Source organism: Lepisma saccharinum, chromosome 13 (assembly GCF_977018435.1).
Source record: "Lepisma saccharinum chromosome 13, izLepSacc3.1, whole genome shotgun sequence".
Lineage (NCBI taxonomy): Eukaryota > Metazoa > Arthropoda > Insecta > Zygentoma > Lepismatidae > Lepisma > Lepisma saccharinum.
The window spans coordinates 53,673,310-53,691,311 of record NC_139241.1 but is presented as its reverse complement, the minus strand read 5'-3'; the positions used below and the strand labels follow the sequence as shown (position 1 = coordinate 53,691,311).

The following is an 18,002-nucleotide window of genomic DNA, read 5'->3' as shown; positions in this document are numbered from 1 at the left end:
AAATCTTAAAATAGGTTCTAAAAATCCTAAAATAGGTTCTAAAAATCCTAAAGTAGGTTCTAAAAATCCTAAAATAGGCTCTAAAAATCCTAAAGTAGGTTCTAAAAATCCTAAAGTAGGTTTTAAAAATCCTAAAATAGGTTCTAAAATCCTAAAATAGGCTCTAAAAATCCTAAAGTAGGTTCTAAAAATCCTAAAATAGGTTCTAAAAGTCCTAAAATAGGTTCTAAAAATCCTAAAATAGGTTCTAAAAATCCTAAAGTAGGTTCTAAAAATCCTAAAGTAAGTTCTAAAAATCCTAAAATAGGTTCTAAAATCCTAAAATAGGCTCTAAAAATCCTAAAATATGTTCTAAAAATCCTAAAATAGGCTCTAAAAATCCTAAAATAGGTTCTAAAAATCCTAAAATATGTTCTAAAAATCCTAAAATAAGTTCTAAAAATCCTAAAATAGGTTCTAAAACCGTTAAATTAGGCTCGAGAAACCTTAAATTAGGCTCGAAAAGTCCTGAAATAGGTTGCAAAATGACTTAATTTGGTACAAAATTCCTGAAAAATTACTGATTAGATACAATCGTTAAAAACAAAATTTCAAAAGAACCGTAATAACCAAATATTAATTTTCTAAACAAATTTTCATTTCTTTGTATCATTTTCAAAATTATCTACAAATTATATAACACTGCACTTGTGCTGTTAGATAAAGTTACTTGTTGGTATGAAAAATGAATTACGTATGTATAATTTGCTGCACAATATCAGGGTGTCTACTCACCTGGAATTCCTTGAATTCCGGGAATTATGCGTGAATTATTTGCTCTCTAAATTATTCATGAATTTTGGCAAGACATGAAAAGAGGTACAACTGGATGTTTTCTCTAGTCCCATTTTTTCTCCGTAGACGTGAAAAATTGCAACTTTTATTAATCCAAATGCCATTAAATTTATACATGTTTATACATGCCCTGAGGCAAGTTTCTCTCAGTTTAGCTTTGATTTTATTTTTTTAGGAAGAAAAAGAAAGCTACATGGAAAATAAAACTAAATTTTCTCAATCCGTTTACTTTGTTAGCGTCTTTTACAGAACAATCTATATGACAGACGGAAGATTATTACAAAATAATATATCTTGAAGTTGATTAGGTAAATTTTTTGGTACATTGGAATCATACAAACCCTTTACATTGTTAATATTTTTGTGTGTGGAAGGGAGGGTGAGAGTCGGTAATACGTAAGGTTGGAATAGAGATAACATCTGCTTGTATCGTATCGTACCCAAGGTATTGGGCAAAAAGTATAAAGTCTTAGCATAGCAGGAAGCAGAGAAAGGAATACAGAATAAGCAATTAGGCAAACGTTAGGGGAGTGACTCTGCAGGTGTGATGAGTTGGCGAGAATAGGAGAGAGAGTAAGGTGTGCGGATTGTGAGAGAAAAGCAAAGTGGAGAACGATTATTGGACGATGGTGTGTGATAGATTCGATGTCTGACAGGGGGGTCAGAAAGTGACATTTGAGAGGACAAGTGTAGGAACAATCTTCATCCATTTGTAAGGCAAGTAATATCCTTTTCTAAACCAATCCATATCGGTTCAGTCATGGAGAGTATAAAACCCATATCTAACCTAAGTTAATTTCTATCGCCATTCCTTTAAATGTAGCCTCTTGCATTTATCACATTTAGGCCAAGCGAGTGATAACCATCTGAGAGACGAATGAGAAATAACTACATCACCCAATTCAATCTAGAGGTTCTTGGTTCGATCCCAAACGCAGCATGGGAGTTGCGTTACGGTATCCTTGAACTTTGGAAAGTTCACCTTGAAAACCAGTTATTATACTTGAATTTTTTTCATGGTCCTATTGACCACCATGAATCCTTTTGCGTTATCCACACTCAAACTCCACCTCTTGTCTGTGAGGATCATTTCATGTGCTGAAAATGATCTTTCAACAGAAACATAGTCAGTAGTGCGATTGTAATCAAGAGGTTCCGGGTTCGATACCCGGTGGTTCGGATCCCACTTTAAACTGTAGGTCCAGTCCCGATTAGCCTTACTGTGCATAAAGTGGAATTACAACACCAAATCAATCAATCAATTAAAGCAAATTTGAATTCTGAAACATTACTCCGCAAGGCGTGAATGCCAAAAAGAACCAAACTGACACGAGAGTGAGCAAGGCTGCACAGATCAGAAGTTTGCACTTGGGACTGTGCAGCCAGTAGAGACGATTGGGTGCCAAAACTTAGAATAGGGAGGAGGGGGACAAGAAGTTTACTTTATTTTAGTAGGCTAGGCAAGGCTTAGCATTGAAAGTCTATAGTGCGGGGGTAAAAATTAGGGGGGAACTGTCCCCTTTCGCCGCCACTGTGTGCAGGTAACAGTGCGTCAGACATTTTGTTTTGTTTAAAGCTTTGATAAACATCATATACTTGGAGGGAGGGAAATCGACAGAAAACATGTTTCATGTCATGGAATTATTTCGCCACCAAACCTAGTAAATACCTCTGTGAGATATAAAAATCCTGTAAAACCTAAAAAAAAAGGTTTAACTTAGACGCATAAACCTAAAATAGGTTCTAACAAGCAAAATAGGTTATTTTAGGCACTATATATAAAACTTCATCAGTTGATTCGTTTTTTAATGAAACCCTGATATAACTTGTTATTTCTTATTTACCTGCAAAGGAAAAAATAGGTTAAAACCTAAAATACGACGTCTAGTTATAAGTGTAGAGAGGGATGTTTCCGCACACTTCGTCTCCGAAGTTCCTGGCGATGGAGCGCAGGTCTGTTCCACCAGACCCGCCTAAGCAATAATGTTGAAAGAACCTATTTATGTTAATTATAGTGATTCCCCCATAATTCCGTTACTCCCTTACCGTCTTGCAACGCTATATGTCGCCATTATTCTAAGTATTATTGTGCCAGAGTTATTGATAAAGAAGGAGCATCGTAATTAATGGCGCCCAACATGCGGGCCACGCTAGGCGCCATGGAAAATTTCGATGGTACAAATGAGCATCCTCGGATGCAATGGTCTCTTCGTATTTAAATTCAGCTGGAAAAAAGGTTCCTGGACCGTATTTAAGTTGTTCCCGGAAAAAAAGGTATCCTGGACCCAATTGAAATACTTCACATATGAAAATGTTCTTTACGGTCCAGAAACATTGTATGCTTGCTGAATTTCCCTCCAGGACCGGAATTCAATTTATTTAAAATACCTGGACCTATAACAACCCTGGTTTGAGTACGAGTAAATAATAACCACACGCTATCCCTTTTCATACCGGCCATTATGGACATTTGCTAGTTGTCTACCTCGTCGTGAAAATAACAGACTACCTTACTAGGAGAATGCTTGCAGGTTCAGACAGGCGCAAGTGCAATCAAGGTGAAACAACAAAGCATAATCGGGAAATTCCCCAATATACAGGATAAATAAGCAATGCATGCCCTAAAACTAAGGGCAGAAACAGAACTGTTAATATTTTGACACAAAATTAGATGGAGAAAATCCCTAACTTCTGTGAAACTATCCAGACAGTCTTTTGCCACAAGCAGTTCTTTTGATAGACTATAGAAAGGAATGGACGATTGGAAAACACTTTTCACATGAATAAAACATATAGCTATCTATGTATAGTGTACGGGAAAACATACAATCAATTTTGAGCATGTTTTCTCAAATCAAAAACTGTGATTTAAATTTTTAAAATCCGATTTAAATAAAAAAATCATCAACAATGATTTCTTAAAGATACATCATGATTTTTATTTATGTCCCACCCTTGCCTCTGAATATGTGACCTAAATTCACATACAACGTAAAGACGAAAGAAGCCATGCACCAAAACTGTTTCTTCCAGCACGATGAGCAGCTGTGGATGAGGAATGAGGGTAGCGAGAACTCAGCAGTGAGCCAATTAAATAGACAAGTACAACGAAAAAAAAATGACGATCGTAAACTTTACGAATTGCTAACATTTTAGAGTGCTGGCGAGGTAGAGACAGAAACTTCATTCACCAAGTCCTAAATAATTCTTCAGAATCGTTTCGTGTCAAACTAACAGTAAAATGGGTAAATTTGCCATTAAATCCTCCAATCTTGACCTCATATGCAGCATTTGTTCCATCTCGAGCATGCATGTAAATTCTTTTCGGAAAAAACGTGGCCCTATTCCAGTTACGACATTTTCAAAATTTCAGTTTTTCATTCATTATCTCTGCTGCTAAATGACTATTTTTGTAGCTATTAGACGCACGAATGGGTTAACATTACAAACTCGCAACAGTGTTTTTTTCCAAATCTCTTACTGTATCTGTGATTCGAGACTAGAATGCACTCTCACATGATATAAGGAAATACGATACAATATGTATTTTTTGAGAGGGTGGTAAGGAATGTCCTTTTCGAAAGGCACCAAAATGTGCTGCATCCTTGCAGACTGACGAAGGTCTGGTGTCTGGATCCACAACCAGAGTCCTCAGTGGGATTTGTGTTGTGAGATGTCCATGCCTGTTTGTGATTGTCCTTTCATCCATGTCATCATATCATCACTCATCCTCATCTTCATCTTCGCGATTAGCCAAAAGCGGCAGAAAAACGAAGTAAAATAAACCAAATCAATCAATCAAATCAATCGTCTATGAATTAATAAATTTTTACCATGGCAATGGTGGCAAAAATGGTTGTGAAATGTATGTGTTATCTTTGTTTTTCATTGTTTCATTCATTCATTCCTTCATTGTTTTCTACAATAAGATCTGAGTTATATTGTTGTATTATGATCTAATGATCACATAGATACACAATGGTATTGTTTTCTGCAATAATATCTGAGTTATATTGTTGTATTATGACCTAATGATCTAGATACACAATGCTATTGTTTTATACAATAATATCTGAGTTATATTGATGTATTATGATATAATGATCAAATACACACACAATGTTATTGTTTTCTACAATAATATCTGAGTTACATTGTTGAATTATGGTCTAATGATCAAAGATGTATACAATTGTATTGTTTTCTACAATAACATCTGAGTTATATTGTTGTATTATGATCTAATGATCAAGCAGATACACAATGGTATTGTTTTGTACAATAACATCTGAGTTATATTGTTGTATTATGATCTAATGATCAAACAGATACACAATGGTATTATTTTCTACAATAATGTCTGAGTTACATTGTTGTATTATGATCTAATGATCAAATAGATGCACAATGTTATTGTTTTCTACAAAAGTATCTGAGTTATATTGTTGTATTATGATCTAATGATCAAATAGATACACAATGTTACTACAATAATATCTGAGTTATATTGTTGTATTATGATCTAAGAATACACAATGTTAATGTTTTCTACAATAATATCTGAGTTATATTGTTGTATTATGATCTAATGATCAAATAGATACACAATGTTAATGTTATAGTTAGTGTAAGACAAGGCACGAAACTTTCCGACATATAAAACAAGAGGTAAATAAATATACAATATTGTGCCAGAGTCGAAAGTCTAAATGGTTGATTGTTCGATTTGGCTTATTTTTCTTCGCATTTCTGCAACTTTAGGCTAGTCGCGAAGATGAAGATGAGTGATGTTAATGATATGATGAAATTAATGAAGGGACACTCGAAAAAAACAACCATGCCCAGGCCGGAATTCGAAAGTCTAAAATTGCAAAATTTTGAAAAATTAATTCTGAAAAGTTATCCATAATCAATTTTGTTCAGTTTTTCTTTAATACACCTGGACAATATATTCGCAGTGTTTGGTGAAGGTAGCTTAATTTTTGTTTTGAGAAAATGCTTCTAGTAAAATACTCCTGCACAATCATAGACTGTAGTGCTGTCCACATTTTGTCAGGATGAGCCTATTTTTTTTAAAACAAAATTAAAACCAGATGTAGGACTAAACGTTTGTTTGTGTGACAATACTTCAGAATATAAAATTTTACCCCTCTAAATTGTTTTTCACTAGATACAGCGGCCAAAAAAATATAGCGAAAATCAGATATTTTTATATTTTATTCACTCGAATGGTATTGTTTGATCTTTTCATGTATTATTTACTATACAATTACAAGAAAATGCGAGGATCCATTACATATTAAGAGTCAGAGGTAGAGGTCCTCCCCGAATGCGTAGTGGTAGCGTCCTCGCCTTGTAATCAAGTGGTCCCTGGTTCGATACCCGATGGAGGCACATAGTTGTCCGGATCCCACATTAAACAGTATGTCCAGTCCCGATTAGCCTTCTTGTGCATAAATTGGACTTAAAACCAAACTGTATATCCATTTTTCATACAATTCCTGTGATACGAATATGTAAAATTCTATATTTTTGTAGAAAAAGTAACTTATATCTCAAATAATATTATTTTTGTATTACTATATTGAGTGTGGGAGATTCTCAACATTGACAAATTTCCATTCATGCAGGCATATAAAAACAGCCTTGTAATCAATAGATTCTGGGTTCTATACCCGGTGGGGAACAAATGGTTCGGATCTCACTTTAAACTGTAGGCCCAGTCCCGATTAGTCTTCCTGTGCATAAAGTGGACTTATAACTCAAACTCATACTCCCATAGGATGAGAGGTACAACGTCCTCTTCTGGTGGAAAACTGAATTCCATTAAAATTTGGTCATCAGAATTATATCATAAATCATGACACCACTGTTGGTTATCCTTCCGTTGTTGATCGAATTTGTACAGAACTGCGACGTTGACGAAATTATAAACACAAACAATACTTAATTCATATTTTTTGTAGAGATTAAGGCTATATATAATACATATGAATTGTCGAGAAGTGTTGTGTTAACCAGTGGCAACCTTCGACCAGGCTAAGGATTGGATAACTTATGCGAAATAGGTCAAATAATAAATACAGTGAAATATATATACTAGTATTGGAATCCAAACGAGATTTTCAAGTGACCGCTCTGTCAACTTCGCTAATGAACATTTTTACAAATAAGGTATTATTGAGAGATCTTTGTTAATCTTAAATAACGTACACATTTCTCAAATAACAATCAAAATATAATTATGTCCATTGGAGAAAAGAAACACGTTTTTTTTACATGTATTGGTATTTCAAAATGCTCCATAATATTAATGTTGTGTTTCTTTAATATGGTTTGTATACAAGTTTGTTTAGTTTCGGTTGATACATTCCTCTACCTTAAAAAAATACATTATTTAACGATATACAAAGCCTACAGTTTAAGCTATTTACGTTGAATAAATCCTTCAAAACCATCAATCTTTTACACATTACACAGTGAAAAATAAACTAAAGAAATTGTGTAGAACAAAATCAACATATTGCATATTTTAACTTAGAAAAATATTTACTTTGGGTAAACAATTATTGTACTTCACAGACATGTTACAAATTACTATTGTTAAAAATCTGTGAATTTAAAGTATATTTATTTGGTAGAAATTCTTGTTAGTAACAATATTTTTTTTAAAAGAATAATAACATGATGTGAAATTTTGTATTCCTATAGTTTTCTTAATTTTCTGCTGCTTCAAGCTCATCGCTACGATGAGAATCAGACGAAATTGAAGAATGAGCACTTACAGCCAGACCAAGGTTCGAACATGAAACCTTTGACTGTGGTGGCGATTAAGGGGGTAGCGGAGCAGTTGCCCCCCAATCGTCGCCACTGCTTCGATATAATATGTAAAAGAACGAAGGAAAGCCAGCGATTTGGTTAAGAAAAATAAAAGCAACAAAACTCATTTCTCTATGCAAAAAAGTTTATATCATTCACAAAAGATGTGTGTTTGTTTGTTAGATTACAGCCTGTGCATATCTTGTAGCATTATTTCCTTTCTCTGCAGGAAAACAGTATATACATTGTTGTGAGTAAATATTGAACGTGAAAGTTTTTTTCAAGAACATGCCTTACCTTGGATTCATAGTTAAACATGTGAAGTCAACTATAATTTAATGAATATTAATTGCAATTTTACATTGTCATCAGTTAAAGAAAGAACAGCTGACGATCTACTAGATATATCTTCGCTACAACAAAACTAACTTGATTGTTTTTCAATTGTGTTACTTTTTTAAATGAATTACGATAACAGCGGATTTTAAGTACTGTATTTCCTGATTGATTATATATATATTTGAGTTAATTTTTGTTATTTAGCGTTGCTTTTTTGCAACTTTTGGCTATCGTAACGATGAGGATGTGGTGATATGATGAAATTGATGAAGGGACACTAAAGGAACAGCCCAGGCCGGGATTCGAAGCCAGGACCTCTGGCGCCTTAGCGCACTGTACTTACCGCAATTATACGTAATATAAAATCAAATATCATCACAGAATGTCATAATATTTTCAAATATCACTCTTCTCTTAGTAGGGTAAGCATTTTCGTTACAGAACAATATAAAATTCACGCGTCTTGTTGTAAAATATAATGTAATTTTGAACATATTTAACTCAGTGTAGAATGTCCCTTTATCTGTTATAGAAAATAAGGGGTGGTTGTACAGAATATGTCGTTCCGGATATAAATATGTCTCTCCAATATGAGCATATCTGTGACTGGAGAGTTAACACCTCATTAAAGGCAATAAGAACTGAAACGAGTACTCACCTTACACTCCACTGGCTCGATAGAAACACTAACAATAACAAAAAACCTTCCGCCATAGTCAAAATAAACTTCACACCCCCGGAGAAGTGTGTCACTTGCGCTGCTTCGTTCACAAATGGCTTGTGCGCAGGCACAGAGGAAAGCCGCGACTCGATACATCAGCGCCGCCCCATGGTGAAACGATGAAACTCGTTGCCTGGCAACCGCAGGCGAGATGGATGATCAGGTGTATTTTTCCGGAGACTCCTTCTTAAGGGGGGAGGGTGCAAATTGTCGGTGTTCTAGGGGTTCTCGTAGGTCTCGCAAGTGCACCTGGAATGATAAACATGATAATCAGCAAGGCACGGATAGTTATGCACTTGAAATACCTAAAATATGCTAATAAATATGAACTTTAGAAAAATATCTTACCTTTTCTAAAAATTTCCTTTCAGTTACCGTAAAAATCCTACATGTAAACAGATATTTGTTGCTTTTTAAGGGGAAACTAAAGGCAATTTTGCAGTAACTTTTCGATAACAGATGGCAGCACCGTTTGTCATGGCAACCGAGGGCAATGTTGCCAGATCCCCGCGTAAATATAACCAAGATAGATACAATATATAATAAATACAAAAGTTACGGTTACATTGTCACGGTTCGGGCACACAAACTACATTTTTTACTATTCTACTGATAATTAAGAAACATTCTTCTTATAGTATCTGTGGAATGAATTATGGAACCAAACACTGTTGATTAAACATAACTACCCTGAAAGACTTTCCCAGAATGATAGCAGGAAGTGAACAATTGTGTATCACAGTTGGGATAGATAATACTCTGCATCTTTACTTAATAACTTTATCTTCATTTCTGTGAATTTTAAAATGACAAAAATAAAATTATTTATGACAAATATAGAAGGCAATTGACCTTTGAATTCTCTAGTGGAGTTAGAGAAATTGTTTCTTATTGTCATGGCAATACAAAGCAAATCAAAAAGTTTAAATAAACTGACAACATGTAAAATACCTACCTTCTACCTTAATTATGTATAATACTTCATATAATATATTTGTATGCAATATGCATATACAGGCCCTGAATCAATTATTTACGTTCATAATTCTGGTCATACAGTTAACTTACTGTGAATTGTGTTATTCGGAAACACTGTAGGCAAGATTTGACAATATAGACAAAGTCTGTAATTCACTTCCTACTTCTTGTACTCACTTCTTATACACCCCTGGTGACGTATCTGGAGTTACGATTTGGGGGTCGCGTGTTAAAATTGTACATTTACGTGTAGAAGTTGTAAAATAACGTTGTTATTTACAGCGATAATTCTCCATAAGAAAACACAGGCACCATTTTTCATGTAAGAACAAATGACGTCCAAAATTCTTTGCGCTGTCTACAGCGTTGCCACACTGTTCAGAGCATTGGTCGTGGAAAGTGATTGAGGTCAGGCGGGAGAGGAATGCGGGCTTCAATTACAGGTTATGTTTGGCAACAGTGCTTCACCGTTGATTTGAGGGAAAATGGCGTGTTGCGAAACATTGTTCATCGGTTAAGTGCTACAAAACTAGGAATTCCTTATTGAAAGTGATCATTGGCCCGCAAACCATTCACGGAAGGTTAGGTTAGGTTCAGTTAGGTTAGGCAAGCATAGTTATAACATTTCGTTCGCAAAACTACGCATATACACCTATGTAAAAAAAATCAATCCGCTTTTTTTCAAATTTTCAGACGTGACCCTGGTTTTCTACAACAGATTCGTGATTAGGAGGCCAAAATTAGTTAGTATACCCAAAATTAACAAAATTGCAGACTTTCTGTATATTGTGAATTCGCTCCACAGTGTATGTGTATTACGAGTATTTTCATATGGACAGTAGCGTTTACTTTTTTTAGTAGTGATCTCTCATTTTGCCATTTTTACCTGCCTTTAATAATAACCCACGGCGTGAGGACCAAGGTCTACTACCTACAGACTGCAGGCCTCAAACCGTCAGCACGACGAACCCCCAGTCATTGTACCGTGCGTCCATTTCGATCTGCAGCCGAGAGATCGGGAGAAACGTGGCGGGCGGCGCTAACGGAGGTGCCGACATTTGCGGCCTGTAATGCCCGCATATTTTTATGGACATATGCAGACATTTATATAAATATTGCAAAACTAGCACTAACCTGTGTTATAAGAGTTCTTCAAAGTGATGTCCACCTACATTCACACATTCCTGGCATCGTTTGATGAAATTTTGATTCACACGCAAAAGTTCTTCTTCCGTAAATCTTCCTAGTTCTGCCCTTATATTGTCTTTTAGTTCGTCGATGCTATGAGGGTTATTTCGGTAGACTCTATTTTTCAAGGTTCCCCACAAATAATAGTCACATACGGTAAGATCTGGCGAACGTGAAGGCCATAAACCTCTTGAAATTATTCTGTCATCAAACACCTCCCTTATAGCGTCCAAAGAATCAGCGGCGGTATGGGCTGTGGCCGAATCTTGTTGAAAATACCCATATTGTCTCTCATTATCTGATAACAACTAAAAAAAAACGGCGCGAGTATTTGTGTGCGGTACCTCTCTGAATTTATTGTGTCTTCAAAAAATATAGGCCCTATTATTATTTTGGCACTTACAGCACGCCACACACCAATTTTTGCATCGTGTAACGGAACTTCGTGTATTATTCGGGGATTTTCAGTGCTCCAGTATCTATTGTTCTGTGAACAAACATGACCACGCAAGTGAAACCATGCCTCATCCGAAAAAATTATTAACTGTGGATCAACAATACCATCTACAATATTCTGCAAAACCCAATTACAGAAATTTACTCTACTTACGTTGTCAGGGGGGCGTAATTCTTGCACTATAGAAACTCTGTACGGTTTTAATTTTAGTAGCTTAGTGGCTGTATGTGCTGATGATTTTGACACGCCCATCTCCTGTGAAACACGGCGTAGAGGTTTGTTTGGAGAACGTTCTAACGCTGCACCAATTTCATCGAGTTTTGCTTCGGTTAGAATCCGTCGTTTTTGCTTAGGTGTTTTAAAATTTAACGATCCAGTTTCTCGTAATTTAAGGACAAGACGTCTAACCGTATCTCTATGTGGAGGTGAAACGCCTGGGAATTTCTGTACAAATTGCCTACACATGTCTCGACACGAGTCTGTTTTCACGTAAGTGTCATACATAAAAATTCTTTGTTCTAACGTGAACCTTGCGGCTGGCATTCCAATCATCTGACTGACACAACACACATACACACTGCAATAACACAAACAAGTAACGGCAAGTAACCAAGAATAACACTCTTACGCACAGTACGAAATTAACACGCTCTTGGTTTACATCTGCCTGCCACTATATTCACAGCTCTGTAGTCGCGAAGGAACAAAAAACTTGAGCTAGGAGATTTCGGAATGCAAGGAAGCTCACGAACACCATTAGCTTTTAACGGTTCGTCTGCAGCGTAATCTTGATACAGTGTTGCACATTCGAAACCTCCAAACGATCCCCATCGACACAAAACTCTTTCAAGGATATAAACTTAAGCAGGACGTTACTGGTCAAAACTATGATTAAAATGTTTTACAGAGTATTATCTGTGGCTCTTAATATAATTTCTAAAGCGTATTTATTTGTGTATATAAGGGTGGAACTTGGAAGAATTACAGAAGAACTTTTGCGTGTTATAACACAGGTTAGTGCTCGTTTTGCAAGATGTCCACAAAAATAAGCGGGCATTACAGGCCTCAAATGTCGGCATCTCCGTCAGCCCCGCCCGCCACGTTTCTCCCGATCTCTCGGCTGCAGATCGAAATGGACGCACTTAGATTTTCTATGACCAGGTTACGCAAATCATTCATAGCTCCTCAATTTCTTCACGATGGTATGTGCCCACCGGTCCCATACACAGGCCGAAATCTCAGGAGAAAAGTTTTAGATCCGAACCTGCATATGGAGCCCAAATCTTGCGCCACCGTACGGACACAGTTTGGGAACTTTTTCTGCCCTTAACTTTTTTTTTTTTAATGCTGGGTCAAATGGGGAGTTGTGACCCCCACCAACTGCTCCATGAACACGCTACAACATTCCACTCTACACAAAACATTGTTATGGATAGATTTAGGGAAGCGTAACTACAGTTTCAATTGTCTGCTGTAATCTACCGGCAACATTGAAATTTTCCTCGCCACAGAGTATCATTCTATTGTATTGAAAATACTGACACTAGATGGCAGCAGATACATTACTAATATTAAAAGCTCTAAGTACATTTAATAAGTAAATAATAAGTTAGGTATATTTCAGAAAACTTATTAATTTAATACTTTTATATTTAATTAAAATATTGTATCAAGTTTATGGTTACAACAAATAAAAAGGACATAATTCTAGAGTCGCACCGTCAAAATACAAGGATCAACTAATGAATACAGGTGACCTGAAGTTTTGAGAACTCCAGCTTCCCTTCAATGCGTAGATGGTCATTTTGGTAGAATACGTTATATATGAACACCCTAGGTAGTATGTCACGTCAAATTGTGGTATCATTAATTTTATGGATGCCATTTTGTGTTGTGATCACGTGACTCCGGTCACTTTCGGTAATCGTTGGCTTAAAATGTGCATAACTCCGGTTAGAATGAAGCGATTTAAATAATATTAACACCAAATGAAAGACAATGAAATGCTCTACAGAAAAGGTTTTATTCACATTCTATGTAGATGCGTTGGTTTTGTTGTAAATATAGATTTTAGCAACATATTCAATAATAAGAATTACAGTTATATGACTTTCTAACCTCAGTGTTTTGTTTTCAGCGTTCCTGAATTGTTGAAGTGACAGCTATCCAAATCAAAATGGACACGTTACAAATAGATGAGCCAACTGTAAGTCTTGTACCATCCCCTGCAAAACGGAAGAAATATACAAATTTTGATCAGTGCATCATATGCCAGACGAATAGTGATGAACGTTTAAGAAAACCACGAGACAGTTCTTTGAAAATTCTGAAGTCTGCTTTGGAATTACCTCACGATGAAGATTATCAGCGCTTAAAACCGCACTGACACCAACTCTCTGACCTTAACATTCAGTGGCATTCACCTGCTACATCACAGGTAGATGATATCCCTATGAACAGCTGGGTGAGTTTCAGATAACAGATTCATGTCGGCTATGTAGACTGGCAGACACCCGGAGTAGTTTTGCTGTGCATTGCGATGAAGTGTGGTGTCATAGCAGAAGTTACAAGAAGATGGAGTTTCCAATCACCTGTCCTTTCCGCTCTGATGAATTGGACTAGCAGCTGAACCATGCTAATGTAGTCATTCCAAAAGGTAAATAGTTCAGATTTCGCACCGGCCTCGTCTTTGAAAGTTGTGAACTTAACTTCTATTTCCGGTATCTTCACCATTAGCCTCTCAAACGTATCCATAACATTTCCACCCGCGTCTAGTGCTTCTCTACATGCTGTAATACATTCTGCTAAAGCCTGCTTATCATATACATTACTTTCATCTGTTAGCAACCATTTCGCAAACTCTGCCCACTGGCGGCGAAAGAAAGCCTCCATAATTCGTTTGTGTGCCCTCACTACGCGATCGATGAAGAACTTTTCCTTGTAGAAGCATAGAAGCTGTACTGCTACCATAAACTCCAGATTCAATTAGTAGATCTTCCAACCCTGAGCCACTATACTTCTTTTCCATTAGTGATAAGTAATTTAGAGCTATGTGAAAACCACCCAAGCGAATCACAAAACTTTCAAATTCTTCCGGTCCTCGTCATTGAATTTCTTTGGCCTTCACGTAGATAGCAAGGTCAAAAGTTATAACACTATCCTTCTGCCCTAGACTGCTCATCATAGCTTCAACATTCATCATGACAGTATAAACTGTACTGTATTCCGTTGGCGATCCTTGTAACATAGGGCAGAAACCAACCTTGGTGGGGGCTGGTGTGGAGGTATGAACAATAGCGTTAAAGCCACTCCAACTTGGCGTTATTTGTGCACTTGGAGATATTTCAACCTCGAATAATGTAGTTGGACATAGACGAACCAGTGCCCAAGCAAGGTCCATCTGTGCAGGGTATGAATGTTGTTGGTCCCTAGGAAAAAGCCATTCATCCAAGATTTTGTCCTCATACTTTCGAGTTGTGGGTCGCCTCCCAGAAGAATTGAAGTTCCGAGAGGCCTGGCAACGACCTCTTCATTCAACAGATCGTTGTCTCTTTGTGTAATCTGCATGAACTGTTTGCTGTGGTACTGGACCGAATTACCTCTCTGGTACACTACTAACGTGGTGGCATGAGTTGTGTTAATTCCGTTTAGAGTTTCCTCATTGATGTCATTATGTCATTATTGTCAGCTGCTAATTGTACAAAGGAACCTGAGCAGATGCTACTTGGAGCAACCACACCTGTTTGCTCAGATATAGCTAGGTTTCCTTTCAAGGCTGGTATCTATAACTTGCACTTCATCATATGAGACGCAGTGACCCATTCTATTCAACATAGTTACAAGCTGTTTTGAACCTGTTAGATGGCGAACTAACATTGCCAGATTTACATGTTTAGGCATTTTAATGCGACCACGAGAGGCGCAATGAACAACGTCCTTGGCTAACATGAGAATTCGCCTTTCGTCTGCCTCGTTTCTACATTGTGGTGAAGCTTCGTCATCATCACTCTCAGGGTTAGAAACGATCAAGCGCAACAGCCAGTACAAGCTATACGGTATGAGAGACTTTGAAGTTGCCAGTGTCAGCTCAGTAACATCCGGTGGCTTAATACTTATGCCTTTGATAGCATCAATATCCGCTCTTATCATTGTAGCTGTTAGATGCAGTAGTCTCTTACGCTCGTCTCTGTGTTGGTTTGCTGCTTCTTCAGGTTGGTAAATGGATTTTTCTGTATTTGTCTTTGATGCTTTTTTATGAGGTGCATTAAGAACATCATGAACAGAGATAGAACTAGAGTACGAAAACTCAGCCTGGGAGTGGTCATATGGTTGATGCCAAACAATCCCCTCACCAAAGTGCTTGTTCAGTCAAAGTTTCAGCTTCTGCCTCGTGTATGATTGTGAGTCCACAACGTTTTGTTCTAAACGTTCCTTGTACATTCTTAGTAACACATCCAAATTGAAGGCCTTTCCGGCTAAAATATCCGTTGTTATCTGAGCAGATAAGTACTTAAAGGCTGAAGCATACGTCGATTCCAGTAATCCCTCTTTGAATCCAGTAAACTGAAGATTTGTCTTGCTCACATATGAAGAATAGCATGCTTTGTGATACTTCGCTTCTGCAGCTACTAAATCTTTGTTAACTCCATGAAGCAGTAACAGCATCTCTTAATCTCCTTGTTGATCAGCGGCATGGTAGATTGCATTGCCAGCTTCAAATGTACTAACAATTACCAATTCCTTAATCTTCTTGTGAGTTTTCTTTTTGCAAAACAAACACTTCGACCAGTCGGTGCCTCTTACTTGAGATCGGGAGACCATCCACGACTGACTATATCCACTAACACTAGCATCATCTGCATCTACCTGTGATGTAGCAGGTGATTATCGGCGTGTAACCAAACTTAGGTTATGTTTGTTAGTGCATGATTCATAGCATGTTGAATGCCACTGAATGTTAAGGTCAGAGAGTTGGTGTCAGTGCGGTTTTAAGCTCTGCTAAGCTTCATCGTGACGTAATTCCAAAGCAGACTTCAGAATTTTCAAAGAACTGTCTCGTGGTTGTCTTAAACGTTCATCACTATTCGTCTGGCATATGATGCACTGATCAAAATTTGTATATTTCTTCCGTTTTGCAGGGGATGGTACAAGACTTACAGTTGGCTCATCTATTTGTAACGTGTCCATTTTGATTTGGATAGCTGTCACTTCAACAATTCAGGAACGCTGAAAATAAAACACTGAGGTTAGAAAGTCATATAACTGTAATTCTTATTATTGAATATGTTGCTAAAATCTATATTTACAACAAAACCAACGCATCTACATAGAATGTGAATAAAACCTTTTCTGTAGAGCATTTCATTGTCTTTCATTTGGTGTTAATATTATTTAAATCGCTCCATTCTAACCGGAGTTATGCACATTTTAAGCCAACGATTACCGAAAGTGAAATACTAAATATGCTGACCAAGGCAGTAATTTATTTTATTAAAAACATAAACTAAACGTAACGTTTCAACCTTCTAGCAAGGTCTTCTTCAGACTCTTTATCAAGTACAAAAGTAACAAGATACAAAAACAGGTCATTATATATACACACAAACATTACTCCCTCCAGACTATTTAGAAAGTTGTTTCTAGCAGGTGACTTTCACTTGCCAACTTTACTTTCACCTAAAAGGCTAAGCACAATTACTTCCATATAGAATAAAATAATTTTGTTAAATAAAGAAAGGCAGAAAGCCAAAATTATGGATAAGTTGAATATGTAAAAGAAAACAATCTCGTCTATTGCTCTCTTTTGGGAGTGAGAGAGGAGTTGTTTTCACTTAACTTCTTCAAATTTGGTAACTTTGCTTCGACTATTGGTATTTATTTCTTAATTAATTTTCCTTATTCAGATTACAATTCTGAGTCTTATGAATCTTTGAACTACACAGGGAGGAATGTGAGGAAGTTCCGTGTATATTATGTAACACACACTTTAAAAAACTTTTTACTGAACGAAAACTTGAGACATAGAACTGAAGAAAGTCGAGGGTCACTTTATATACTTATACGTATATATAATCAGTGGAATGTCGAACAGGGGTGCCTACAGGCGGGTATGTGAAAGCTGGTTGAGTCCACTTAACTTTGGGGGGGGGGGATTGTGATGAAAATTTGACTGAATAAATAATAGAACAATGGAGGACGGAAGTTTAACTACGTTGTCATTTAAGCATCACTCGTATATAAATAGCAAGTTGTGTATTTTGAAGTGTATGGTAGCCTGATGTTGTGTAATGAGACTACTGGTATTGCAATCCATTAACAAGTCTCGTTAGATGCGATGTGTTCAGTTATATATTGTCGCCTGCTGTTTTTATTTTTTAATCGGAGATCACGACACGTCGCAACACCTCACTGAAGGCATTGTGAACTGCAACACCTCACAACCCACCAGGGTGCGAAATCATTGAAAACTGGTGAGGGGGAGAAAGTTCGTAACCTACAACCCCCCTCCCCACAAACATATGTGTGAATTATACGATGTACATATTTGCAATGTTATTAAAAGTAAAAATAAATTACTCAATTAAAATAATTATTATTAATTAGAAATTAATTTGTTACTTTCATACATATCAGATAGTGTAAAGCAGCTAACTAATTCCTTTACTA

The 18,002-nt window shown here is 36.6% G+C and overlaps 1 protein-coding gene across 1 annotated transcript in view; it reads right to left on the bottom strand.

Moving 5' to 3' along the window:
• Positions 1 to 8,752, bottom strand: part of Lcch3 (Ligand-gated chloride channel homolog 3) — a 234,252-nt gene extending 225,500 nt beyond the window's left edge. Inside the window, exon 1 of the mRNA XM_083133558.1 lies at positions 8,651 to 8,752. Coding sequence (XP_082989684.1) covers positions 8,651 to 8,706 — 56 coding nt within the window. The 5' untranslated portion in view covers positions 8,707 to 8,752. The remainder of the gene's footprint in view (positions 1 to 8,650) is intronic.
• Between the last annotated feature and the right edge of the window lie 9,250 nt (positions 8,753 to 18,002).